The sequence below is a fragment of the Tenrec ecaudatus genome, chromosome 5 (assembly GCF_050624435.1).
Source record: "Tenrec ecaudatus isolate mTenEca1 chromosome 5, mTenEca1.hap1, whole genome shotgun sequence".
In the NCBI taxonomy this organism is placed as follows: Eukaryota; Metazoa; Chordata; class Mammalia; order Afrosoricida; family Tenrecidae; genus Tenrec; species Tenrec ecaudatus.
In genome coordinates this window covers 97,753,881-97,781,542 of record NC_134534.1, presented here as the reverse complement: position 1 = coordinate 97,781,542, position 27,662 = coordinate 97,753,881, and the positions used below count along the sequence as shown (strand labels likewise).

Genomic DNA, 27,662 nt, shown 5'->3' with positions numbered 1-27,662 from the left:
GAGGAGATTAGAGCGTGCTCTTGCTTTGGTGTGCCGCGGGAGCAGGCCTCCTCACTATAGGAGATCCCTGTCCAAAGCCCCTGCTTCGGGTCTTAAATTTCAGTGCTTTCGGGGAAGCGCACCAAATCTTATTTTCAACAATAAATTAAAGGGATTCAAAAGAGCCCCTTCGTTGTTGTGGTGGAAAATGTGATTTGCCTTTTAGGAAGCTATGTCGTTAATCCCACCCCAGCTCCCTTTGTGTCTCCTTGGGAGTGGCTCGCGGTGGCTCTTACAGTTTATGGAATATGTCTGATAGAGTAATGTCAGGTTTTGCTCCTAGGCCATTCAGAGTCTTGAGCAGGAAGTCACCTTGGAGAGGAATAAAAACACAGCTCGTGTACACAGCGAGCTCGCAGAGCAGGAGGACATTCTGCACGAATAGGGCTCAAGGATCCACCGGGCTGTGGTCGGTTCCCCTTTTAAATGCCTACATCTCTAAATGTTTGCCATCAGAGGCTTTTGAGGAGATGAATTAAATGGAATGAAAGGCGGTGTCTGTATCACTTTTCTAAAACGGCCATTACATCCAAGCTGGGTTTTCAGGTGGACAAAGAGACTGGGGAAGAAAGCTTTGATTAAAATTGGGTTCTTTTTTTGTCTTGCAGAGTAATTCCCTCTTGGTACCAGAGAGTTTAAGAGGCACAGATAAACGCAGAAATGGGCCCGAATTTGCCAACGACATCAAGAAAAGAAAGGTGGACGACAAGGACTCCAGCCACTACGTAAGAAAGGACTGGGAATAGTAGTTGTTTCTTTACTTGCTCACCTTCCAAGTGAGTACAGAAAATGTGATTCTTAGTGACGGTTCTGCGTCCTTAAAAACGAATATAATGAAGAGGCAAATCTCCTTGTATTGGAGGATGTGATTTCCCTCTAAGGCCATAAATGATGCTTGTCAGGCTCAGTGCTGCCTTTGGCTTTTACGTCAGAGGCTCAACTTTCTGGTCATGTGACCTGGGCAAGCCCCCTGGGCCCTGCTCTGAAAAGGCCTCTGTCCCCGCTTTGGTTTAAGGCTGTACTCTGAATCCAACTGTTGGATAAGGGCCCCTGCATCTTCATTTTGTTCTGGGTCTGCAAACCTCACAGCTTGTCCTGCTAAAATAATCAGAAGTTTCACTGTCAGATTTTGTCACACTAATCTGATAATATAGTCAAGGGCTTGAGGTGGGGTTGATCTGTGGAGATCATCTGCCAGCGTGATCTGTGGAGAGATGGAAGCCCATGTCAGAATGGGAGACGTACTGGTTGCACGCAATTCAAGCCTTGCAGATGAGGTCATGTAAGCTGGGGAGGGATTGAGGGCTCTGAAACAGATGCAGCGAAAGCCACGTTCCAGACTTCAGGTTTTGGGGCCGTAAGCATTGCAGCTGACACATGAGTTTGGAGTTTCTTTGACTGTCCCCAAGTAGCCATTGCAGGAGAAAAGAATGGCCAGAAACAGGATAAAAGTAAAATACTGAATTGAACCAATCGGAGGAAGTGCCTACCTTCGCCAGACTGGTGTGCAGGCTATGAGCAAGTTTGCAACTATGCCTCTCTGCCTTTGGCCGAAGCCTGTGGCTAACTAGAGGCAACGTACTTTGGGTATTAGCTCCATGCCAGGACCCTGTGCTTTTCATCTAGCTCTTAGACCCACTCTCTGGTGGCACCGTCATCTCCATTGTGTTTCACTCGCACATACTATTGTCTGCATTTTATAGATGAAGAAACTGAGCGCGTCAGGGGTCTGGCCTCAGTTAGTAGCAGAGCCTGGAGGGAGCCTAGTTCCAGAATTCATGCGCCTGCTCGTGCTAACATTCCTGAGGTGCTAGGAAGGGCCATTTTCCTAGCGGTCTTCAGAGCCTTCCACACTCTGTCAACCTCCCTGCAGGCTAATACCGTCCTAAGAACTGAGGTTGTTGGTTCTCTTCACCCCCGCTTGAGTTTCTTTTAGCACCTGTTGTTTCCATTGGTTCGCTGCTCACTTGGGTTGATGTGGGACAGCCAGTTGTGGGCCAGACCTGATTCCTGTTGACCCTGGGTAAAACCGCTCTGTGGGGATTCCGGTGCTGATTTTTCAAAAGGGCTTTCTTCTGAGGAACTTCCGGGCGAACTGAAACCACTAAATGCTCTGCTTAGTAGCTGAGCTTGTTAACCCTTTGTAGCACTGAAAGACTCTTTCATTTACGAATATTGATTATTAACAAGCCAAAAGGCCTACAGCATATTGTAGCTTGAAAATCTGTTAGTATGCAATTCTGGGTTCTTCTTCAGGAGGTGTGTCTGTTGAACATGGTATTTAGCAATGAGCAATACAGAATCAGGAGCCCTTGGGTTATGCATTCGCTAAACCTCAAGGTTAGCAGTTTGAACCAACCAAATATTCTTGTGAAGAAAGATGAGACTTTCCTCTCACGGGAAGATTCATGGCCTTGGAACTCTAACGGGAGAGTTCTCCCCTGGCTTACAGGGGAGCTGTGAGTTGGGATCCACTTACTGGCAGTGAGTTTGGTTTGATTTGGCTAGACTCTATTAACATGCTCATACTCAGCATCTGGTTGGATGGGGGGATATTGGCAGTGTACTCCGCTTACTGGAGAATCGTAGACGAAGCCCTCGATCTTAGATGCCAAGAGTGCACTGCACAGTGCAGTCTTATATTTGTAAATGGGCCTAGTACAAAGCTAGGATTTAAACTAGCAGGATCTCCAAGGCGCCTTTCAGAGTTCCACACTAATAAAGCGGCTGCTTGCTGCTGTCTGCCAGTTCCGTTTAGTTCCTACTTTAGCCGTTTCATAATTTTCCCCTAATTATTTATTTTTCCTTTCCACTTAAGTTACTCTACCACTCCCCACCTCCGGTCTCTCCCCTGGCCCACCCCTGCTGGGATGAGTAACAGCTGGACACAGCTATGCTTTTGGGGCAGTCATGAAGAGAAAGCACATTTTTCTCTGCACTGCATCTTTTCTTTCACTGAAAGAAAATGTTTCTTTTAATTGACTTTCATTTTGCGTTATCTGAGGTTCCTCCCGGCTGTAGCGTTGTTACTGAATCAGGCCACTTGAATTATGACATGGCCTCTGTAACAATGACTAAGATATATTCGGCGACAGCTTATTGAAGAAAGCGACTCCTACACGTAGCGCCTTAGATGGTGTCAGAACAAAAGCACCGCAGAGAGTAGAGTTGAAGGTACACTGCTTAGCCAGCCCCTGAGGGCCCACACAGGGTGATGTGGGCACTCTTGCTAATAGTTCTCAAACGTTGCTTGCTTATTCAGAGTTGTCAGTGACACCAGTCAGCTAAAAGAGTCCATTGCCATCAAATCCATTGCCACCTCATAGCAACCCTCGAGGACCGGGCAGAGCTGCCCCTTTGAGCTTCTGAGCATGCGTCTTTATGGAAGCAGAGAGCTTTATCTGTCTCGCACTGAGGGGGTGGTGAGTTCAGATGGCTGAACTTTCGGTTAGCAGCCCAGCTTAACCCATGGCAGCATCATGTGACATCATGTAACCCATGGCTTCTTTTGTGACATTGGTAAAAGAATGGTTTGGGTGGTAAATTAGGGGCCTTCTCCTTTTTGAGGCTTTGGACACGTTGCAGGTCCCCTCTTGCTAGTCCATACATTCATTGTACTGTTTTGCACTAAAGGACAGAAGGCTTATTTATCCTCCTTTGAACTTAATGGAGGAATGATCAAATCATTAAAACGTTTTTCCAAACTTGGAATTTCCTTTTTTTGAATTGCATGGCTCTAGGCAGAGACAATAAAGGTTCTATTGAAAGATGCCAGTGTGCTCCAAATATTTCCCACCTACCGAACTTCTCTGTCCAAAAGTATTCCAAGTCAGTTGCTAAATAAGTCTGCATTTAACGTGATCTTGATTCTTTATGGAAGTCAGCAGCTGGCTTTGTGTGTTGTTTCCCTTTTTTCCCTCCCCTTCTTGAAGTGCTAGGGACTTTACCTGGCTAGCGTGGTTCAACTCTGTCTCCGTGCATGGTCTGAGGATCAGGCTGTAGGCAATATACATAAGAGAATGATCGGAAAGGGTGCCGTTCATTTGACATCAAATGGAAAAAGATCTTGAAGGTGAAAATGCATAGCCCAGAATACAGGAGAGTTTTGAACCTTCAAACATTAATTGCTCCCGCGTCGTGTGCCAAGAGTTTACAACTCACTGTCGCAAGTTGTGATTGTGTGGTGGTTGTTGTGTTAGTACCACAGACTTTCTGCTAGGGTTTTGCATAGTCCCAGGTCACATGTGAAGATGGTAAAGGGAGGTATTAGTTTCCAGGGCTGGCAATCTGGAGGGAAACCCCTGGGCACACTTTTTAGCTGATCATCTAAGAACTATAAAAAGGATTTTAACTGGGCCTCCTCAGACCCTTTAGTAAGAAGCATTTTTCCCTTCTTTTCCCTCAGGATAGTGACGGTGACAAAAGTGATGACAACTTAGTTGTGGATGTGTCTAATGAGGTAACCATTCTTTTTTTTTTTTTTAAATCAGACTCCATCTATTTAGTGACTTGTGGTGGTGTGTGACAAATCCAGCAGTGATGGGTCGTCCTTAGAAAGCTTTCTAGTGAAAGTAGCCAGAATCTAAAGGATAAATGTACGGCTTCCTAATATGAAATCCGTACAACAGGAGCATATGCAGAGACAGGACGAGAGTTAGCTGTTGCTGCGGGCAGGGCAGTGAGGCGTCTCTGTGTAACGGGTATCGGGGTTCTGTGTGCGGTGGATGCAAATTTCATGCATACTTGTGATGAGGGGGAAGTAATGCATGCCACTCAGATGCACACGTAAAGTGGCAAACTGTATGTCCTGTGTTTGACTATAACAGCATTTTTATAAAGCCAATCAGTAATGAAGAAAATGAGTAAACAGAGTAGGGACATGATGACAGAGTTTTCTGCAAAGATCCTTGTACACTCAAAACTTAGTGGTTCCTCATGGATGGACCAATATTGTCCTATAGCCATGAACTCTTAGTTCCTTTTAAAAATATCCCTTCACCCAATATTTTGGATTCCTAAATTGTGACATAGCAGTTGGTGAGGGGACTGACTCTAGGGGGTCTTTTCGTCCACTGTACTTAGTTTTGCTCAATCCTGCCTATTATTGACGGGCTTGCAAATACCATCCTGTTAATTTTACCAACCTCGGCATCCTTTTGTGTTGGCACACACACCTTCAGTGTTCACGTTTCACATAGGGAATTAGTGTGCACGGAGTGTGTGCGAGGAAAGGCCTGCTCTTTGTCAGCTAACTCGTGAACAACCTTGGTTGTGTTTCTTGAGGACCCTTCTTCTCCACGAGCGAGCCCAGCCCATTCGCCCCGCGAAAACGGAATCGACAAAAACCGCCTGCTAAAGAAAGATGCATCCAGCAGCCCAGCATCCACAGCTTCCTCGGGAAGTTCCACTTCTTTGAAATCCAAAGAAATGAGCTTGGTATGTAATAAGAACTGTCCCTTTCCTAGTTTTAGTGAAATTTCCTTTGGGGACTCTGAAGGGTTTTTGTTCGTTTATTTTTTTAGTACATGATTGAGGGCTGTGTTTTGAAGTGCTGGTGTGAAGCTCATTCTTCTGCTGTTTGCCTTCATCGAGATTTCACTTCTCAGTATGTTTTGTGTTGTGATTGTTGTACGGTGCTGTCCGTTTGACTTCAGTGCAAAGTTACTCTCTGTGGCAGAGTAGAGCTGTACCATAGGATTTATCTTCACAAAGGGGCTCAGATAGCACCAAGGGCTGGGCATTTGGCTCCTAATCACAAGGTTGATGGTTCAAATCCACTAGCCACTCTTTGGGAGAAAGATGGGGCTGGATGCTCCATAAAAGATGTACAGTCTCAGAAATTCATTTAATGTCGCTTGAGTTGACATCAACCTGATGTCAGTGAGTTGGTTTTTTTGTTTTTTTATGAGAGTGGACCACCAGCTCTCTCCTGCTAGTTGAGGGGTAAATTTGAACTGCTGTCCTTAACTGTTGCCCTCCCAGGTCTCCTGATGGCACAATTATAGAGGGAGAATAGGTCTCACGCCCTTTCCTTAATTCCTTGGTGCCTTACTTTCCTAGTGCTGTTATAACGAAAAGGCTATGCATAAATGGTTTTCAAGGGCAATATGCTTTTCAGGCAGTTATTTCTCCTTGTAGCCAAACATCTAAATCAGGGTGTCTTTGTCAGTGCCCTTGGACAGCCCTCACATGGGGATACCTGCCTTCCCCCCTACACACATATCTTTGTGTCTAATCTGCATTTTTTATAACATGAGGGGATGAGGCCGCCAGTAGGCCCTCATTGCCACAACATTAGATTGTGTCAGGGGAAGTGATTGTCTTGTGTTACACTTTATTACATACTGCCCACGGGGTTAGGGATGGATGCCAACACATATTTTGGGGGAACCACGATTCGACCTGTAGTACTTAGGAACATGATCCCGCCAGAAAGCCCCAGTTGGAAAATGTTCTCACCGCTTAGATTCTGCGAAGCTCTCATTATCTTCAGCTGTCTATTTTTGTTGCTGCTGTTTGTTGTAAGCTGACCCTCCATGCTGGCACGGTGTGATTGGAGAGCTGGTCGGCATAGCGGTGGACATGAGTCACTGGGTTAAGCCTGGTGTTGGTGGAAGAGGGGCATACATCAGAGCCCATCCGTGTGCTCGGTTATGTATCCAACAAACACTGTGGAGTGTGTCATCTCATTTAACTCATAGTCCCCCGGGCCATCTGTGGAAGTGATATGCCAAGGCTGCATGGCCCACCTGGTCCACGGCCTGAGAAGCCTGGTGTGCCCCTAGCCCGACTCTGCCCTGCACCATCGCCCTTGTGGGGCTGTTTTAGAGGACGTGAAGGGTGAGACGCACAGGGAAACACATTGTGTATTAGTCTCCTAGGGCTGGCCTTAAAAAAAGCAGCCCAAACTGCGTTGCTAAGAAGAAAAAAAAATCCCAGGGATTCCCCCCCACCCACCCCCCATAGTTCTGGAAGTTAGATGTTTACTTCTAGTTTCTGGTGATTCCTGGGAATCTTTGGTTTGTAGGTGTATCACTTCAATCTTTGCTTCTTCACCTGGCCATCTTCCCCGTGTGTGTGTCTCTTGTTTTCATAAGGATAGTGATCTTACTGGATTTGGGTCCACCCTACCCCAGTGTGACCTCAGGTCTTATTGACGGTTAATATGTGCAAAGATCCTGTCTGTAAACAAGGTCATATTCACAGATGTTGTCCAGGTCTAGGTCTCCTGAAAGGCCATTGGCTGATGCTAAGTCTGTCTACAGGGGTGCATGTCACATTGGTCTTGTGGGCTAGTTGGCCAGGATCCTAAATCCCAAGACTCATTCTCTTTAGGCTTCTCTCAAACAAGAGATGTTTTGGGGCTTTTGCCTCTAAGATGTTGGATTGAACTTTATAAAACCGATGGTCCCTCTTAACCCCCCGCCATTAGTTTCAACCCAGCTGCTACTCAAACGCACGGCAGAAAAGGGGGATCTTTCCTGTGACATTGTCTGCAGCCGGACATTTGTTTCTGTGTGACTGGGAACTTGGCTCTGGGTGGTCGTTCATCTAACTTGGCCTAGCCCCAACACCCGCTAGCCTGACGGACAGCAACTTTCCAACCAAAACCCACAGAGGAAGGGGTATGATCCTGCTCTGTCCTTCTCACTAGAGTTTGGGTTCTGGCAGGAAGAGGAAAGGTCAACATTTCTCGCTCACAAGTTAATGCTGTCAACATTGCGTGGATTTATGAAAATTGGCCGAGGGAGTCGCTAGGAGGTGCCCAGTGTCCCAGCTGCTGTTGTGATAAATTGTGTAATATGGCTTGGATTAAAAATAATACTCATTTAATTTGTTTAATGATACCAGCATGAAAAAGCCAGCACGCCTGTTCTGAAATCCAGCACACCAACTCCACGCAGCGACATGCCAACGCCGGGCACCAGCGCCACTCCAGGACTCCGTCCAGGCCTCGGCAAGCCTCCAGCCATGGACCCCCTTGTTAACCAAGCCGGTAGAGTGCCGCCTCCTGCTTCTCTGTTTTGCTTCTCCCCGTTCCCAGCGCCAGCCATCTTCTGCTAATCTTGAGACGTCACTTTCCATGAATATTAAATGCACTTATTGCCACCCTCCTCCCTGGCCCTGAAAAGCCATGATAAGAAGCAGATGTTTGTCCTTGGGTTTTAGCAGCTGTACTCCGCGCTATATCCCTGGCTGTTGACTTTCAGCTTTTCTTTTATTTCCAAATAATCCAAATGCTAGGGTCTTCAATAAAGTTTCTGGTAATTATTCTGAATGTAAGCTCCTTAGCCAACGACCATTGTGTGTCTGAGTTAGCTAATATTGACGGATACGGTGGGTTTGCTGCCCCAGTGCGTGTCTTGCTTTTGTTGGCTGGTTTTCTGCCAGAACATCCTTGGGGAAGCTGGGGTGTCTCCTGTCGTGGAAACTGCAAGTTTTTCCCTGAGACTCCAGCCCATGAAGAACCTCATAATGGTTTACTTCATGTTTTGCGTGAGCAAAGGAGAAAAGTAACTCTACCCTAGGCTTCTTCAAGGCAAACAGACCCTAGATTATTCCTTCTAAAACCCTTGCTTTGGTTTACATAAATCTAGGATTAGGTTTTCATTTGGAATTGGTACCAGGGAATGGCAAGTTCGGACTGAAGGAGACATCTTGGAGTTTATCAAGAAAGTCTTCTTTTGAGATTCAGTCAGGTAAACACCTGGTGTCTGTGCCTTGGCTTGCCCTCTGTAGATTGGGTATAACAATACCACTTAATTCCCCCTGGTGCCCAGCGCGGCCATGGCTACCAATGAGGACAATGTGCGGGGAGAGCTTGCCTTGGGGGCTTTGCGTCCCCTGAGACGAATTCAGCTCTGGGAAAGAACTGCCCCAGCGAGTAAATCTAAGGTGATTTTCCCCCCTCACGAAAGCTGCCCTTTATCTGCTTCCCCCTAATGAACAGCATCAAGAAATGGCCCTGTAGACCTACCGCTCGGATTTGACCTCGCACGCGTCTGTTGAGTCGTGTTTCCCTCTGTTTCCTTTTCAGCGGCTGGCTTGAGGACGCCCCTGGCCGTGCCCGGCCCGTACCCTGCTCCCTTTGGAATGGTCCCTCACGCCGGCATGAATGGCGAGCTGACCAGCCCCGGCGCTGCCTATGCGAGCTTGCACAACATGTCTCCCCAGATGAGTGCGGCGGCGGCGGCGGCGGCCGTGGTGGCCTATGGGCGCTCCCCGATGGTAGGCTGCCAGCGGCCTCCTCCTTGGTCCCCTTAGAAAAGAGCGGGCTTCGCCCAGAGCGCGCCTGCGCTCTGCCCGCCGGAGGCGGGAGCAGGGAGAGCCACACTCCGCCCGCGCCTGTTCTCATGCCCACCCTCGCCGTCCTCTTGCCCGCCTTCGCCAGCATGCCCGGGCATTCGGTTCGGGCCCACCGCTCTGTTTCCCTGGTTCCGTGGGTGAAGCAGGCAGTGCTTTAGAAGCTGCCTCTGTGGTCAGAGGACACCTGGCTCCCTCCCACCAAAGTGCGTCTGTTCGGAGCTCGTGAAATGACTCAAGGAGCACACAGAAGCCTTTTCATCCGTGTTTTGAGCTCCCCCCCGCCCGTCCTCTAAGCTTTCGGTGGACAAATCTGCCCATGCCCGTGATATTCTTTGAAGCCTAGTCTGCTGGCTTGGTGTGGAAGCAGTGATCTCTGGGCAGCAGGGAGGACCAGGAAGGAGCTGTGCCCCACGGGGCAGCTTCGCCTTTGGCGCCTTGCTTTGCCATCTTCTTGGTGCAAATGGCCTTGTTTCCGCCCAAGGAGAGTCAGGCCCAGAGCTGAAGAGTAAAACTGACCACACGTGTAAAACGTGGACCGCCCGGGGGAGTGGATTGCAACCCACAGCAAAGGAAGTCCAAACATTGCTTGTATTTTGGTGTTTGAAATCGACCAAGTGCATTCCTCGCCCTCCGGTCTCTTTGGATGCCTGCGACAGGCCGAGGCGACGTTAAAGTTGGTTGTTGTTTCCTTGCGCTTGCGCTGGTCTGCAAGGCTGCCTGGTGGCGGACAAGAGAGTCCAAAGGAATGCATAGTCGGGGGACTTGGTTCCAGCATTATCGATGAAACCATTTGCCTCTATGACACTCTGACAGGCTAGTTGTTTGTTTTGTTTTTAATCAGATGGCAAGCTTTTCTTCTAAGGCAACTGTGGGCAGACTGAGACCGCCAGCCTTTGCTTGGCGGCGCGCTTCTTCTCAACACCCAGGGGCTCTAGAGCAGGGGTTCCGGATAGGAATTCTGAAGCATTGACTTAGACGTGCGTGTGGCGGGGGAGGGGGGGGTCATTTTGCTCCCCAGAGGGCAGCTGACAATATCAGGCTCTCCAACCTGGGGAAGAGATGTGAGTGCTCGCTCACCCACACAGAGGCCAGGGATGCTGTCGGGCACCGCAGCTCCCCAGCACAGACAAGTATTCCGCCCCAGCTATCAGCAGTGCCACGAAAGACATCCTGCCTCCACAGATTGCTTTTTGTACACGCGTGGTCGAGGCAGAGTACCCTCGGTGTACAGGAAGTGTTTACCATGGGAACGAGGCTCTTGGTGCACAAATGAATCACACTCGCGCCCCACCTCCCCCAAAGCATCGAGTGCTGTGGTGTTTAGAAGTTGCCGTATTGCATCTGGGATTATAATTTCCCTTTGCGAATTGTTGGAGAATATTACTGCTCTCGTGTATCTGACTTTGGGGAAATGCAAATGAATCTCTAATAAGAAGGTATTTCTAATGAAAAGTTTCTTTAGACGTTAGCAAAATGCCTACCTGGGCCTAAGCTGAGCCTGTGATGCTTATTTTGCTTTCAGGTTGGGTTTGACCCTCCCCCTCACATGCGCGTTCCAGCCATCCCTCCGAACTTGGCGGGAATCCCTGGGGGGAAACCGTAAGTACCGGGATCTGAGGTTGGTTTTAAAGGGGGTTGGTTTTAAGGGCGGTTGCTCAGTCATACTTACTAGCAGATTCGCATTCCAAAGGGTGTTCAGGCGTGGGTGTTTCCAAGGAGATCTCCAGTCTCTTTCTGGGAGGGTTCACACTTTCTATTCATAGGTAGCTTGTAGGTGTCCTGCCTCTGTCTTCTCCGTGTTGGTAATCTCGTGTGCTTAGTTATTTTTGGAGAGAGCCGTCTTAGCGGATGGGGACAGGAGGGAAGAGAAAACCGGGGTTCGCCATCCTTGCTTGGCTCACTGAGGAAGCTGCTGCGCTGCTTTGCCATTTGCTTAGAGGATAGCTGGTGAAGTTTTCGCCGGACATATATCATGGGCCATATAGGGCCACAGACGCTTGAGATCGCTCTCGGAATGTGTTGTCTCTTGATGAAACGAGAGTGGTTCGAAGGCTACATTTTCTAGGGCCGAGGTGGTTCGGTGAGGCTTACTTTGATTCCCAGTCAATGGCACCGCATGCAGCACCATGGCCAAGCCTTCTGTCCATGGAGTTTACCTGCTGCTGTGACCTACAGTGCTTCCAGCCTACGATGGATGAGGGAGAAAGGCCTAGGGACTTTCTGAAACCAGCAGGATTTGAGCAAAACCTGGCTTCCCATAAATGAATCCTTTTTGCCTTCTCCACTGTCATCAGTTGGGGATCAACCTCATAGGCTGCGTCCAAGGTTCCCAACGCTTCCCTCGTATGTTGTTAGCTGCCATGAGGTGGGCACACAGTCCCTGGATCATTGTGGTCCTTAGCATTTCCATTGGTTGATGTTCTAATCAACTTGTCTGTGTCTCTTGTCTGTGGGTGTTGGTACTGTGGCTGTTGTGTGGCCTGCTCATCAGTGAGTGGAATGTGACAAAAAATTAAAATAAAATAAACAAACTGACCCTCTGCCATCCCGCTGATTCTGACTCATATTGGTATTATGTAGGGTTTCTGATGCTGCAAATCTTTACTGGAGCAGCCAGCCTCATTTTCTCCTACAGAGCGACTGGTGAGTTTGAACTGCCAGGCTTGGGGTTAGCAGCCCAATGCCTAACGCATTGTGCCACCAGGGCTCTTGTGTGATGTGCCAGTGGTTGTCATCTGCTGTTGGGCCAGGCCTTGCCTCATGGTGACCCGACTACTGTGATCCACTGGGTTTTCTTTTGCTCAGTGTAAGAAGCACATCCCCAGGCCTTTTTTTCCCTTTCCTTCCCATGTTAGCCTAGAACAGCGGTTCTCAACCTATGGGTGCAGATCCCTTTGGGGGTCCAACGACCCTTTCACAAGGGTCACTTAAGACCATCAGAAAACATATTACCAATGGTCTTAGGAAGCCAAACACCGCTCCTCTATCCGTCTCCAGATGGGTCCGCCCACATGCAGATACGCCCACATAGGAGTACCTAGCGTGAAGACTGTTACCCACGCTACACCATGCTTCAAGACGAAAGTGCATTTAGGTGTAATTGGAAATAACTATTTCACAATATATAATTTATATTGTTTTTGTGATTGATCGCTATGCTTTAATTATGTTCAATTTGTAACTGAAAATATATCCTGTATATCAGATGTTTACATGATGATTCATAACAGTAGCAAAATGACAGTGATGAAGTAGCAATGAAAATCATGTTATGGTTGGGGGGCCCCACACATGAAGAACGTTAGGAAAGGGTCGCTCATTAGGAAGGGTGAGAACCACTGCTCTAGAAACTCCCCTGAGCCCTGGTCAGCGTCACGGCCGCGTACAAGGCTCCACTGATAAACGAGTAGTAGCCGCACGTGAGGTAAACCAGCCCAGAATCTAAATCACGTCTCCCACATGGAAAGCAAGAATCCTGCCACTAACACTCCCTACCCATCACACACCCGGCAGCCAAACAAAGCCCCCTGCTATCAAGTCAGGTCCAACTTGGCAAATCCATGCGATACAGAGTGCGATTGGCGTGTCTGTTTCTTCCCAGAAGCAGATCTCCAATGCTCTCTTCCGCATTACCTCTGGGTGGGCGTGAGCTGCTCATCTTTCTGTTGGGCAAGGCAATCAACTTGTGCTGACTCCGACACGCTACCATTTTGGCCTTCCTGGTGGTGTGGCCTTCCGTTGTGTGTCATTGAGTTGATTTTGACTCACAGTGATCTTGTAGACTGGAGCCAAATTGCCTCCACACTCTTTATGGGTAGAGATTGCCAGGTCTCCTCTCCCATGGAGCTGCTGATCTGCCAGGTTTGGGTTAGCAATGAAAAACCATAACCACTGTGCCACCAGGATTTCTTGGTGATGTAGAAAGGCTTAAAACAAAACACAACGAAAACCAGTTAAAGTTGTTCTAAGTGGAGGCAAAGCAGTGGTCCCGGCAAACACGTGGAGACGACCCCCACGTGGAGGTGAAACCGGCGGAGATGTCCATTTGGAAGGACAAGGCTTCCTGAGGATGAGCTCAGCGCGGAAGCCTGTGTGGGAAGGCCTACCCTACCTTGGCCAAGGAGCAGAGCGGTGTGGACTGTTGCAGACAGAGCGGACCGTGTGGGACAAGGCTCCCCTTCCAGAAGGAGCTCCAGAGACATATTCCTGGGGAAGGGGACAGGCCCCTACTAGGAGGGTTAAAGCCCACAAAATTCAGTTGGGGTTGGAGAAATCTGCAAGCCCCTGTAGGGTAAATGCTCCTCAGTGGCTCCGCTCCCATCCCCCCACCCCCAAAGGCCTGTGCAGCTCTACCCAACGCTTGAGTTCCCATTCGCAGCGCTCACTGCCACCTGGAGCAATCCGTTTCCCTGGCAGTGCGAAGCTGTTCCAATTCTTGAGCTGAAATCTGTTTCCCTGGAACGTGTCGTCATCCATCCTGGCTCTTTGTGAGCCCCTGAGACCACCCAGTGCACTGCTAATCCATCATCCCCTGGCCGGCTCTTCAGCTATTTGGAGACCACCACCTCGCCACCCAGGCATCACTTGTGGCTGAATAGTCTGGGTGTGATCGCAGGCTCCCACACCATCTGCCTGCCGAAATCGAGACGCAGTCCCCGCCTGCCTGTCCCCTGTAACACAAATGCTCACCGTGTGGCCTTAGGGGACACCACCGGAAGCTCACAATGTCAGGATGGAGAGATGGCATTAATCAAGTACTCACAAAGACATGCAAAATAGCAACAAATGCACAAATGTGCTTGCTGCAATCGGTGTATATATGGATTGTGATATGAGCTGTGTGGGCCTAAATAAAATGATTTAAACCAACAAAAAGAAAGAATAGCGACAGAATAAACTGGCCTGTGAGGGAGTAGATGAGCTACCGCTATGTGGGAAGCTCAAGGAGGCTCACTGCAGGTGTGTTTGTGAACTGCAGTAACCCACTTCTAGTAGAAAAGGAACCCCCGGGGGGGGGGGGGGTTAGCATGTGCTAAGGCCCTGTGGCCCACATGGATGGCTTCTGATAAAGAGAAAGAGCAAAATGACTCACAGGATCTCAGTGGAGTCTCCCCCCTCCTAACTTAATCTTTCTTCATTCTCTCTGTCATCTGGGCCCAGATTTTGAGCCTTTGTCGCTTCGTTGTGTAATTCTCATTTTACTCAGTCTTACTCTTTGCTAAAACCCTCACCTATTTCTCACCCTTTCCACACCCTTTCCATATGCTCTGCAAATAAGTGCCTACCCTGACCCTTCCTTACTCGAATGACTGTCAGCTGCTTCTTATTAGAAAGCATACATCTCATCTGCCCCCTTTCTCGCTCAGAGATCTTCCACAATTGAACATAAACTAAAGGTGGTGCCCAAGACCCTCCAGTAATGCCACCGCAGGCCGGCGTTTAGACTTGTGTCCCGTGTCCCTTGTGCTAAGGCCAACTCATACGAAGCTCTGCTCCTTTTCGGTGGTCTTCACTTCTTCTAGAAATGACTGTCCTTCAAAGTCCACCGTGATTGGTGCTGCCCACTTCATGAAGCCTTTGCTGATTCCATCCATGATGCACTCACTCACTGCCATTGAGACGAGGGAGATTTGTAGCAACCCTACAGGACAGGGTAGAACTGTCCCTGCGAATTCCCGAGGCTGTAACTCTTCAGGGCAGTACATAGCTCTTTCTCCTGCGGCACGGCTGGTGGTTTCGAACGACTGGCCCAGTGCATAACCATTGCTCCACCAGGGCATCGTATAGGGGGACTTCAAAACCTTTTGGGGGAACCTGGAATTAAAAGATAAGAGTAAAAAATATAAGCTTAATTTTTTTAACATAAGCTAATCAAGGTGAAAAGGCTAAATTTATGATTCTGGCCATTTAGGCCATCCCTAAAGAACTGAGAGTCCTGGGAATTTAACCATGTCCAGACAGACAATTTTACCTTCTTTCATGAAGAAAATGGGTGCCCTTTAAAGATGTCTTAAGGAGCCCCGGTGGTGTAGTTGCCCTACCAGCGTGTGACACGTCTGCGTGACCTGTCTTACACTTGGTGTGTACATGTCATATTTCTAGCTGCTTCCTTATCCTTCAGATTGAAGCTCCTGGAAGTCCGTGAGTGCTCTTTGGAGCTTGTTGAGGGCTGATACACAAAGAAGAAATGTTGCTGGCATTGAACACGTGGGAGGTACTGCTGGGGTGTCAAGTCCTCTCAGGCTGTGCTTGTTACTCTTGGTAGCTGCCATCCAGTTAGCCCCAACTCCTGGGGACCCTGTGCACAGGGAACAACATACTGCCCGGTCTCGTGGGCCACCCCCGTGATCGATTATGCACAGGACTGGTGTGGCCGTTTTCCCTGGCTGGGTTTCAGAAGCAGATCTCCCGGTTTTCCTTCCCAGTCCCTCTAAGTCTAGAAGCTCTGCTGAAGGGTATTCAGCCTCAAAACCACCTGCAAACCTCCACAGACAGACGGGCGGTGGCTGCATGTCTGTTACACTGGCCAGGAGGTGTAACATCCTCACCTACATGGGAGGTGAGGATGCTGCTTCTCAGCCACCACTGCACCTCTTTTGGCATGTAAGCCCTATGATGGATCCTTTTGGAAAGAGGTTTGCATGTTGAATTAAGAATACAGTGGATGAGGATTTATAAGCGGTTATCCTGACTTTGTTTTCAGCTCCTCAAGGGTATATTTCCGTGGTAATGTTTGGTCAGCTTGACTTGAACCCCTTATTAGTTCTAGGAAATCTGTTCCCTCAAGCTCCGTGAAGACAATCATTGGTGAGTGAAATTCTGAGGTTCACAGAGGCTGATTTCTGGTTGTTGTGCTTTATATCGCCCCTTCCCTCCTAAGACTTGTCCTTCTGTCTGCGTAGTATACTCTTCCTGTAAATAGTCCACCTGCATCATGAGCAGCACCTGGAGGTCAGTACTAACTCAGACTGATAATAGTTTGCCTTGAGATCCCAGGCTAGTTCCAGGTTCCTCACCCTGTGTTTTCCTGCCAGACATATAATTCAGAATCATCCACCCCCTGGTTTAGTGTTTAAATAAATCTTAAAGTGCCTTTTTGGGGATTTGGAGCCTAAAGGGAAAAGAAAATCTTATCAACATTTGGGGTAAAATTGCCTCTTAGGAAAACATGTTTCGCAGCAGTGCAAAGGGCCCCTTCCCAGGCTTCTAGCCAGGAAGGCGGTACTGTGGCGAAGGGCTCTCGGCCAGCCTCTCCTGCCGCCTGACTGGCTTCTGGTTTCTCTGCTGGTCGGCTCTGGGTTCCCCCACTGAGTGATGTAGTGAATGTGAAAATTAATTCAGCTTTCTTTTCACTTGTCATAATACTTGTGGTTTTTTTTACGTATTAGATTCTAAAGGTAATAGTGCATCAATGTTATAGGGGTTTCGCATCTTCTGTTGTTTTAATCTCCAATGAAGTGGGATGTATTGCAAGTTTCTTGAGCTCATACGGATGGAAGCCCCCCCTTTTGGAACATGAGTTGTGATTTGCTGCTGGACAACTGTCCTTTCTCCCTCCTCTTTACCCTTTCAACAGTGACCTTCATCTGCCGGGATATAATGAAATCTGGGAATTGGTTGTGTGGAAGATGCTGTATCTCTAGCAGTTGGCGCTTATACTTCAAGCTTTTACTTGAGTTTTGAAATGGGAGTATTTTTCATTCTCTCTGACTTTTCCACTAGGATCTCTCAGTTTGTTTCTGGGACCTGCATAGGGGCCGTATTTTGGGCCCAGCCCACTTAGCTGTTTGAAACCGTAATGGGTAGAGGCCAGCGGCCTAAGGATTCAGTCTCCAAAGCTGACTTTGGCCAGACCACCTTCTTGTTTATGAATGAGGCCATCTCCTTTCAATATTTTTGCTACGTAGCAGAATCATTTTTGCTGTTGGGTAATTTTCATTTTTGCCTCTTAAGATGTTTTGTATTTGCCTTTAATAAACGGAATACAATTGTGTCCAATTGAATAAGGAAACAACAACAACAAAAAAGACTTTTTAATGCATGGAATGTTTGCTTATAACTTAACTTTTAATAAACTCTCCGTTGTGTTCCTAGTAAAACAAAAATTTTACCTTGATCCTATACATATGATAGGGCCTCAAAAATTAATGGAAAATTCCATGATCTCTTAATGGGATTTTTCCATTACTTTTTTGAAGTCCCCATTATATACTAGTGGAGGGTTTCCAAGATACCAAACTAGAAAAATCCTGCAAGAAGTAAAGACTGTTACAACTGCTGCAGGTAAATGTGCAAACCCTTTGGGCACTTGGCTTGAATCTTGGACTTGGGCTCGAATCTGCTATGCTTCTTACCCATGTGCTTGAGGACCAGTTAGGGACACCCATTTCTGGAGCTAGTCACAGATAGAAGAAATGGAACTGCAAATTCCAGGGTTCTCGCCACCCAAGCACCTCTCGTGCCTCGGGAGGGAACTTGCGTCCACCCTGTGCTCTCCATGTAACCGCAGTCCATCCTACACAAGCTAGGTTTGTGAGGTACTTTTTGTCGGGGTCATTTAAAAACAGGAAATGATAGGTTAAACATGGCCTTCCACTGATCAGTGACTAAACTGAGGCTATAACCTGAGTATTCCCACATCTTCCCTGTGTGGGCCATGCTTTTCCAATAGCCAGACACACAGGACCCCGAGCCTGGGGACAAGCTTCGTGTGTTTACCACTCCCAGAAGCATCAAATCCTTGCCATCAGGCGATTTCCACTCAGGGCTCCTTTGCAGGACCACGTAGAACTGCCCCTGTAGGATTCCCAACCCTGCACTTTTTCGATTTTAGATTATTTCTGTGTCTTTTTTCCCCTCCATGGTTAAATTGCTTTTAAAAGTGAGTTGTGTCATCACAATCAGTTTTAGAGCTCCCTCCACCCTCCTGCATACTTTGTTTGTTCCCCCAGACCCTTCACCCTCTCCCTATCTCTCAACCCCACCCCTGCATCCCCTATCAGCCCTTGCTTCAGTTATTATCTCTATTCATCTACTCCTTCTGGGCTTCACAAGCTGGAAAACCCAACAGAAACAAACAAAAACAAAATATAGTGATAAGGATAAGATAATAATAAAAACATTTTTTAAATGAGAAAGAAACACCATTAGTATTGAAAGGGAAGAAATTTTTGTCATGGAACAAGCAAGAAATACTTGTACCTAAAGCAGTGTCGGATTGAGTCAAGAGTGAGGTCAACTGACCAAGTATCAACCAAAACTACATTTTCATGAGAGTAGAATACATCATCTTTCTCCCGAAGAATGGCTGATGGATTCGAACTGTTGATCTTGCAATTCGCATACCACATAAGCCAGCAAGCCTTCATTCAAAGCCATGAGGTAGCAATAAACAATTTCAGGGCACTTGGATTCACCGTTTACTAAGTGCCAGCTGTGTACCAAGAAATGTGCTATCAGGTGAAGCCATCCTTCCTGTCCCTGGAAGAATGCCATGGGAAAAGAGAACATAGGCGCGTGCAGTTTTGTGCACAGTGTTGTACAGCCTATAGCAGAGGTGTGTGCGACGAGCTAGGAGCCTGGCGGAGAATCATCCTGACTGAGAGGGTCATGGCTGGCAGAGAGAGGCTGGGAACAATAAATACATTCTGAGGACAGAGTGGTGCTACTCTAGACAAAAGCGAACGGTTTCTGTAGGACCCAGTTTTGACCTGGTGTGATGTTATAGGGGGCTGGCCTGTTGTCTTTTGTGGCGTGGAGTTTAGGTAATGGGGCTACTACATGAAATGAGGACAGTTGGTGCTAAAGCGTGAAGGGCCAAGTGGTGCCCTGAAGAGTTTGGAGAAGCCACTGCAGCTTTTGACATGACTGAAATTTGGGTATCTATTAATACAGCCAGCCATTTTGCATCAGGAGACCCATGTCCCCTGCCGCCAGCTTCCACTGCCATCATCTCTGGGGGCCGTGGCTCTTCATTACTGTTTACATCATTCCACTGCAGCAGTTCTATCTATTTCCAGCAAAGGAACAGCTCTGTAAACATCTGTTTTCCTTTCGCCACAGCACACATCACAGTTTTATTAACAGTCACCTGGCTGCTAAGAAAAAATACACTGCTTCCCCAGAATGCAGGCCTGTTTCCAGTGGAAGCTGCTCATGAAATCCCGGAGGAGACGCTTCCTTTTACTTCCTGTGCCTCCTGCCGTGAGCCCGGTAAATGAGAAGTCCCTTGCCCTTAACTGGTTTTGATCTCATTCTGTTTTTAAATTGGTGAGGTTTAATGGGCTTTATCCTTTAAATTCTAAAACCGGATTTTGGAATTAGATGCCATCCTGACCTAGAACTGGGTTCAGAAAACCCATTTGGGGCTGGGCTTAGTTCCTGAGGCTGCTCGGACGAGGTACGCTAGATGGGGTGGTTTGCAAAAGAGGCCTGCTTTTTGCCCTGCAGTTTGCCACAATCGTGGCCCCAAGTGGCCTTCTCTCTTTGGATGTTTGTTTGAACCTTTGCCAAATGCCTTCTCTCTCTCTCTCTCTCTCTCTCTCTCTCTCTCTCTCTCACACACACACACACACACACACACACACACACACACACACCTTTATTATATATAGGCATTTTTCACGACTCTCCCACTCCCCAGCTTTTGTCTTCAGGAGCCTTGGTGGCTTAATGGATTTTACATCATGCTGCTAACCATAAAGTCAGCAGTTCGAAACCACCAGCTATTCCAAGGAAGAATCATGAGGCTTGTAAAGATTGACAGCCTCAAACCTACAGGAGCAGTTCTACCCTGGTCTATAGGGTTACTGTGAGTCAGAAGGACTGACAGCAGTGACTGGGGGTTGGTTTTTAGGCGGCATTGCTCGAGTGATACAGCAGGTTAAGCTACTAATGGCAAGCTCAGCAATTGAAGCTCATCAACTGATAGGTGGAAGAAAAATGAGGCTTTCTGCTCCTATACAGATTTATCACCTTGGAAACAGGGAGCAACTCCACTCTGCAATATAGAGGCTTTATATGTCCTAATCGACTCAATGGTTGAGGGTAGCTTTTGTCCTAAGGTGCCTGGCAGTGCAGTGGTTAAAAACTTGATTACTACCCAAACGATTCCATCAGCCGCCCCACAGGAGAAAATACCTGATAGTCTGTTCTCAGGAAGGTGGTAGTCCAGGAGACATTATCTGGGCCGGCTGCACCACATTCTGTAGGGATGCCATGAATTGACTCAGTGTACACAGCAGCAGTCGTCACTGCCCCAGGAGCCCCTGGATGGGTCACATAGTTAATCCATTCAGCTGTTAAACAGAAGGATGGAGGTTCCAGTTCACTCAAGCTATCAGGGAAGGAAGAAAGGCCTGGAAGTCTACTTGTGAAAACCCCAGGGAGCACAATGGTACAGTGACATAAACAGTACCACTCAGAGTCAACTCCGTGTTAACTAGAAAGTCATTGTCCCCAGGGACAAGGGAACAAGTGATCTAAAACCAATGGTGTGGAGGGAGGGCAATAGGATGCCTGGTGGGGCTTGATCAAGGGCAGTGCAGCCTAGAGGAATTCCTGAAACCCGAATGAAGGCCAAACATCATAGTGGGACAAGAGGGAAGTAAAAGGAAATAGAGAAGAGAGCTAGGAGGCAAAGGACACTTCTACAGGTATGTCCATATGTAAATATATTTATATATAATGATAGGAAAATAGATTTATGTACATATATTTATATGTGAAATATTCAGGTAGCAGGTGGACATTGGGCCTCTGCTCAAATACTCCCTCAGTCTAAGAACACCTGCTCTAATAATCAGCACTCTGTGATGTTCACCTTCCCTCACGATCACTGAAGACAAAATGAGTGCATAAGCAAATGTGGTGAATTAAGCTGATGGTGCCTGGTTACTAAATGATATAGCATCTGGTTACTTAAAGGCTTGAAGATAAACAAGCCATCTAGCTCAGAAGCAACAAAGTCCACATGGAAGAAGCACACCAACCTGTGTGATCATGAGGTATCTGTGGGATCAGGCATCAAAAACCTAGAACAAAAAGTCATATCAATGTGAATGAGGGGGAGGGTGGAGTGGAGATCCAAAGCCTATCTGTAGACAATTGGACATTCCCTTACAGAAGGGTCCCAAGGAAGAGATGAGCAAGTCGGGGTACAGTATACCACCGATGAAACATTACAACTTTACTCTAGTTCTTTAATGCTTCCTCCTCTCCACTGTCATCACCCTGATTCTATCTTACAAATCTAGCTAGAACAGAGCATGTACACGAGTACAGTTAAGGGCTGAATCTAGGGAATCCAGGACACATAACCCCCTCAGGACCAATAATGAGAGTGGCGATACCAGGAGGGTAAGGAGAGGGTGGGGTAGAAAGGGATAACTGATCACAATGATCTATGTATAACCCCCTGCCTAGGGGATGCACACCAGCAAAGTGGGTGAAGGAAGACATCAGTCAGTGTAAGACATGAAAAATAATAATTCATAAATTATCAAGGGTTCATGAGGGAAGGAGGGTGGGAAGGGAGGGAAAAATGATCTTCTACCAAGGGCTCAAGTAGAAAGAATGTTTTGAAAATGTTGATGGCAACAAAAGTGCTTGACAGGATGGATGGATGGATGGATGGATGGATGGATGGATGGATGGATGGATGGATGGATGTAAGAGATGTACAAGTCCCCAATAAAATGATTTTTAAAAAAGAGTCATTGTCCTTAGGCTTTTCTGATCCCCACCTCACTGCTCCTTCCCTTTCTGTAACCCCAGCCCCTCACGGTTCTGTCCATTGCTAGAGATAGGGTCCTTGGCCAAACATAGCCTCATTGTCCCTTTGGAACAATCTATGGCTTCACTAAAGACACCCCAGGTATCAAGTGTGTGAATTGCTTTATTAGTCTTTCCCTTAATCTTTATTGCCACTCCTTTGTATTATGTTTTATTATTCATACTGTTATATTTTAGCTTGAAGATCTAGAAATGGGCACATAGAAGGGCAAGTCCTTCCACCAGTTAGTGAGGTTGGTGAGCAAGGGCTCAGAATCCATGATCCATTTGCCACCAAAATCTGGGCTCTGTCGCCTTTCTGGGGCCCTCGTCTGAAGTGCTAATCAGTCCAGTGCTCTGATTTTTCATGAACGCACAAGTCTGCACTTTAAACATTGCGGTGTAGTATATGTGACATAAAAGGACCCCTGGCAGCGTGACTGGGTAAAGTACTGGGATGCTAACTAACCACATCAGTGTTTCAAGCCTCCAGGTGCTCCATGAAAGCCTGGCCTCCCAGGAAGACCGATAGCCTTAGGACCCAGAGGGAGCAGCTCTGCTCCCCACCAGAACCAAGTTCAGGCAGCTGGGTTGACTTGTTTGCAGGCTTGGGGGAAAGGGGATAATCATCTTTTATGCACTTCACTGACTTCGCCCAGGACACATGCCCGTGTGGCTTCCCTGATCTCGAAGTGTGCAGTGCCCTCATCCCAGTAGCCCTCGTGGGCTCCCAGAGGGGAGTCACGAGAACCGTTTTTAACCAGACATCGATTGCGTCTGTGCTTTAAATTTCCCCAGATGAAATCGTATCGTACATGTTCTTTTCTGTCCACCCTCTTTCTGAATGTAGCCTTGAGAAATTTGTAAGCCCCCTCTCCCGTTACACATTCTTCTCTGGGTGGCTTTACTTGGCCTATGACCTCAGTCAGCGGAGCAGGTAAATTTTCTTCTGTGGGTTATCTTCGTTGTGATGAGCCGTCCACAGGGCCATTCCTAGAGAAGTTCTTGTCTTTCCTGGAGGTTATAATGAGTTAGTTCAAAGCTGTCTGGCTTGGTCCTCTGGTTCTCCATCCGGTTGAGCCCTTGCTTGCCTGCGAGGTGGGCCGCACCAGCCTCTTCCCCACCCCCGCACGCCGCCTTCGGCTTGTCTTAGCGTCCTAGTGGTGTTCCTGGGGTGGACTGGGATTCACAGCCTCTGGCAGCAGTAGGCTGCCCGGGGATTCCATTTGAAACGGCCCACAGTGTGGTCATGTTCGCAGCTCTGCTGCTCGCAGAGGCTGGGTCTCTGTTTTCCAGAGCCGAGTGTTCAGAGCTCCCGTTTGTGCTCTGCAGATCTATTTTAATCTGGAACATTTAACTCTGTAATTAGCAGGGTGCCAATTGAAGCAAAATAAAATGTCCTTCTGAAAGTCTGGAATCATTCAAAGGGCACCTGCTGGGAACTGGAACTATCTGGAGGCACCCACCCTGATGAGCAGCAAGGAAAGCAAAATGAACTTGCCTAAGTGTCTTGCCCTCCTTCTACCACAGAAGAGGTCTTCTTGCTGCCTTAACTGCGATTCTTTTTTTAAGTTCTCAGCCGTCTTTCTTTTTTTTTTTTTTTAACATTTTATTAGGGGCTCATACAACTCATCACATTCCATACATATACATATATCAATTGTATGAAGCACATCTGTACATTCCTTGCCCTAATCATTTTCTTTCTTTCTTTTTTTTACATTTTATTAGGGGCTCATACAACTCTTATCACAATCCATACATACACATACATCAATTGTATAAAGCACATTCTTTGCCCTAATCATTTTCAAAGCATCTGCTCTCCACCCAAGCCCTTTGCATCAGGTCCTCTTTTTTTTTCCCTCCCTCCCCGCTCCCCCCTCCCTCGTGAGCCCTTGATAATTTATAGATTGTTATTTTGTCATATCTTGCCCTATCCAGAGTCTCCCTCCCCCCCCTTCTCTGCCGTCCATCTCCTTAACTGCGATTCTTGTATTTGACTCTATTGTTTGCATTTTGTGAAAACTTGACTTTGCTCCATATAACTTTCTAGTGCTTTGTTGCTGTGGCGTTGGTCCCTGAGTCCCAGTGATCCCATGCACTTGAGCTGGGCTGTTGAAGTCCATCAGGCTGTCATTGGCCGATATTTTGAAAATAAATAGCCAGGCCTTTCATCTTAGTCTGGAAGTGCTGCTTGAAACCTGCTCAGCATCATGCCCAGGAGAGCCTCCACTGCAAATGGTGGTTAGATTTTACTATTGTTTAAATTTTGTGATTTTAGGAGCAGGTTCACAAAGCTTCACATTCAAAAATTTATACACATTTTGCTTCACTTCATTCATTTCAATCCCCTCCATGTCCCACCACTTATATCCCACCTGCCTCCAGTATATCCTGTACTTATTCTTCCTTCTTTTTCAACCTGCTGTCCTTTTGATTATTCTACCACCAGGGGTGGTGTGGGTGATTTCAGTTAAAACGTGAGGATGACTATGGGTCATAGTCGCGAGGGCCCCATCATTCTCTGTATAACCAATCAATAAGCCTTGTATCTTGCATGCTTTTGGGTTTTGATACACACACAAACACTCTCTCTCTCTCTCTCTCTCTCTCTCTCTCTCTCTCTCTCTCTCTCTCTCTCTCTCTCTCTCTCTCTCTCTCTCTCTCTCTCTCTCTCTCTCTCTCTCTCTCTCTCTCTCTCTCTCTCTCTCTCTCTCTCTCTCTCTCTCTCTCTCTCTCTCTCTCTCTCTCTCTCTCTCCCGGACTTTCTAATGGCTTTCAAATCAGTTGGTAGAGTTAGCCAGGCAACATCTCGTCCTGCTTTTCTCAGGCTTGTGAAGACCATGTTTTCATGGTTCAGTGGGGGTGACTGTCTCCATCTGTCTTTTGGTGGCTGCATATTAGGGTGTTAGCTGGGAATCAACCCTGGGTCTCTCACATGGAAAGCAAGAATCTGCCACTGAACCACCACCACTGCCCACATGTAACTTGCTACATACAGAAGAATTCCCCTTGGGCTTGGCATAGACTTAAACTTACACCATTCTCATGGTCTCCTCAAGGACAATGAAATGAATTGAACCCTTAATAGCTCATAACATATATATTGAAATGCCACAGGGACTTAGCACTTTACAAAGGACACCAAAGGATCTCGTTGTATAAAAAATATGACTTTTAGTGGTTGGGATATGAGAGTTTTCTTTAGCTTGTTTTATGTGCACATGTATTTCCAAGATGTTCTCAGTGGTTTCCAGTTTGTGTGCTTGATTATTCAAATTAAAAGTAATATTAAGAATTTGGGTCAAATAGCCATTTAATATTAGCTGTTGGAACTAACTTGCCAGGAGATAACAGAACATGTAATATTGTTATTTCTGGTTGGAGTTTTTCTTTTCATAAATCTTCATATATTTGATGTTTTGTTTTCGCAGAGGGAAAATTCATAATATATATTGTATTTCCAGTCTATGAAAGTACCGTATATACTCGTGTATAGGCCGAGTTTTTCAGCACAAAAAAAATGTGCTGAAAAACTGGGGTTTGAGTTATACATGGGTCAGTGGTACCTCAGCGAGGTGTAACATCTCACTGCTCTACCCCGCCCCCAAGGTAAAAGATAAGCACCTGTTACCTCGCGGGTGATTGCAGTTTCTCCTCTGTTAATTCAAAGCCCCGGCTGACACAGCAGGGCTTTGAATGTTTGTTTACTCACATCTAACCAATCAGAGCCATCCTATGACATGTGCCTTTGAATAGGCCTTTTAAAGACCATGTGCGAAGGATGTGGCATGAATGGATGTCATCTGGTCAAGCCCGACTAACAAAAGGTGGAAATCTCATGAAGCCTAACGTAGAGTTAATAGCAAAGTGGGTTCGAGATGCATGGGAAGACATTCCACAAGACATGGTGCGACGTGCCTTCCAGAAATGTAGTATTAGTAATGCTGTGGATGGCAGTGAAAACTGCACTTTGTATGAAAATGACAGGAGTGATGGTGATGACGGCGATCTCAGTGAGGACAGCGTCTATGATGACCTCACATCAGCTGTAGCTCTGCATTGGAATACGGATGATGATGAGCAATCCAGTTTTGAGGATTTTAACTCTACATTTTAGCTTGGTTGCTGATTGAGCTCAGGGAATAGTACTCTTAAGGTATCATTGTTGATACCTTCTTGTTTTTGTTGAACCTATTTTCCACTCACTGTTCTGGTTTACTAATGTTAAATGACTTGTGGTCATTTTATTTAAAATAAATATTTAAATACATTACCCCACTGATGTCTCAATGTTTAGTAATTTTATTTTCATTTGTTTTGATTATTGAAACTCACCAATAGCTTCTACATTTTCCACCCTAGGCTTATACTCGAGTCTATCAGTTTTCCTCATTTCCCAGGTAATAATTAGGTACCTCAGCATATACTCGGGTTGGCTTATATTCGAGTATATACGGTATGTAGCTTGTAAGTGTAGACTAGTAGAGATTTGATATCTTAGTAAGTTTCCAATTTGTGCTTCCCAAGTTATTTGATAAAATTTGCGCTAGTGTTTAAAATGACAATGTACACTCTTTATTAACATTGTAGTACCAGTGACCCGTTGCAGAAGAGACCCAGGCTTCTCCCGAGGGTAATGGGGAAGTGGAAGGTGATACCAGCTCCGCTTACTGTTTATGTACTCCATGCAGACATGAAAGGGGCTGGAATGCTCAGCTGCTCCATCTCCTAGTGGTGCCTAAGTTAAGGAGGTGAAAGCAGTGTTCTTCAGTAGAAGCTGTGCACAATTCCATTAGTTGAGTTATGGGTGTATTATAGTAATACTTCCACTTTTCTGTCCCTTAAAATGTCTTTTCTTTGTGCGTGTTTTATAATGTTAACAAATAATGTTCGTAATGTATATGAGGTTGGTGCAAAAGTTCAGGGAAAATTATTTTATTTTAATTTCATTTTCCCATGAATTTTTTAAAGCCCCCTTATATAATAAATACATCTGGTTTAAATAGCTAGGAAATGAAAACATACGTTTAAGGTTTCGTTATGGGAGGAAAAGTGTATTCAACGAGGATTTTGCTTGGTTGTACGAAATAGAAGACAAGCAGTTGGGTACATAGTGTAGAAGTTCATTTCTGTCTAGCTGCAGGTGGCCCTGGCCAGGTGGTACAGCAGGGTTTCCATGGCCTCGACCCTCTGCCTTTCTCGCAGTCCTTATCCACTGGTTTCAGCCTTCAGTATCATCTTGCCCACAATGACTGCTGGCGCACCAGTAGCATTTCTCCCTTCCTTTTAAGCTAAGGCTTTCTATAAAGGGCCATCCCATGATGTCTGGCTGTGTCTCATTGGCCAGAACATGGCCATACCTTGCAGGAGGGAACCAGGAAAAATAGATTTTTCACTTATAGCTTTGCTGCCTTACAAAAAAAAAAAAGATGGGATTTCATGACCATATTAATCTTGAGGAGGAAACTTGAAATCTTGTCACAAGGCATTTGATGTAAGACAAGCTCCTTATTTTCTCTTAATTATGCAAAGGGGACTTT

General features: G+C 46.7%; 1 protein-coding gene across 6 annotated transcripts in view; it reads left to right on the top strand.

The window, feature by feature from the left end:
* The window catches only part of TLE1 (TLE family member 1, transcriptional corepressor), a 110,699-nt gene that overhangs the window by 73,424 nt on the left and 9,613 nt on the right, over positions 1–27,662 (top strand). For all 6 annotated transcript variants that reach the window (XM_075549775.1, XM_075549776.1, XM_075549774.1 and 3 more), the window contains 6 exons: positions 648–764; positions 4,445–4,498; positions 5,323–5,475; positions 7,891–8,035; positions 9,077–9,267; positions 10,868–10,944. In XM_075549775.1, the coding sequence (XP_075405890.1) occupies positions 648–764; positions 4,445–4,498; positions 5,323–5,475; positions 7,891–8,035; positions 9,077–9,267; positions 10,868–10,944 (737 nt within the window). The remainder of the gene's footprint in view (positions 1–647; positions 765–4,444; positions 4,499–5,322; positions 5,476–7,890; positions 8,036–9,076; positions 9,268–10,867; positions 10,945–27,662) is intronic.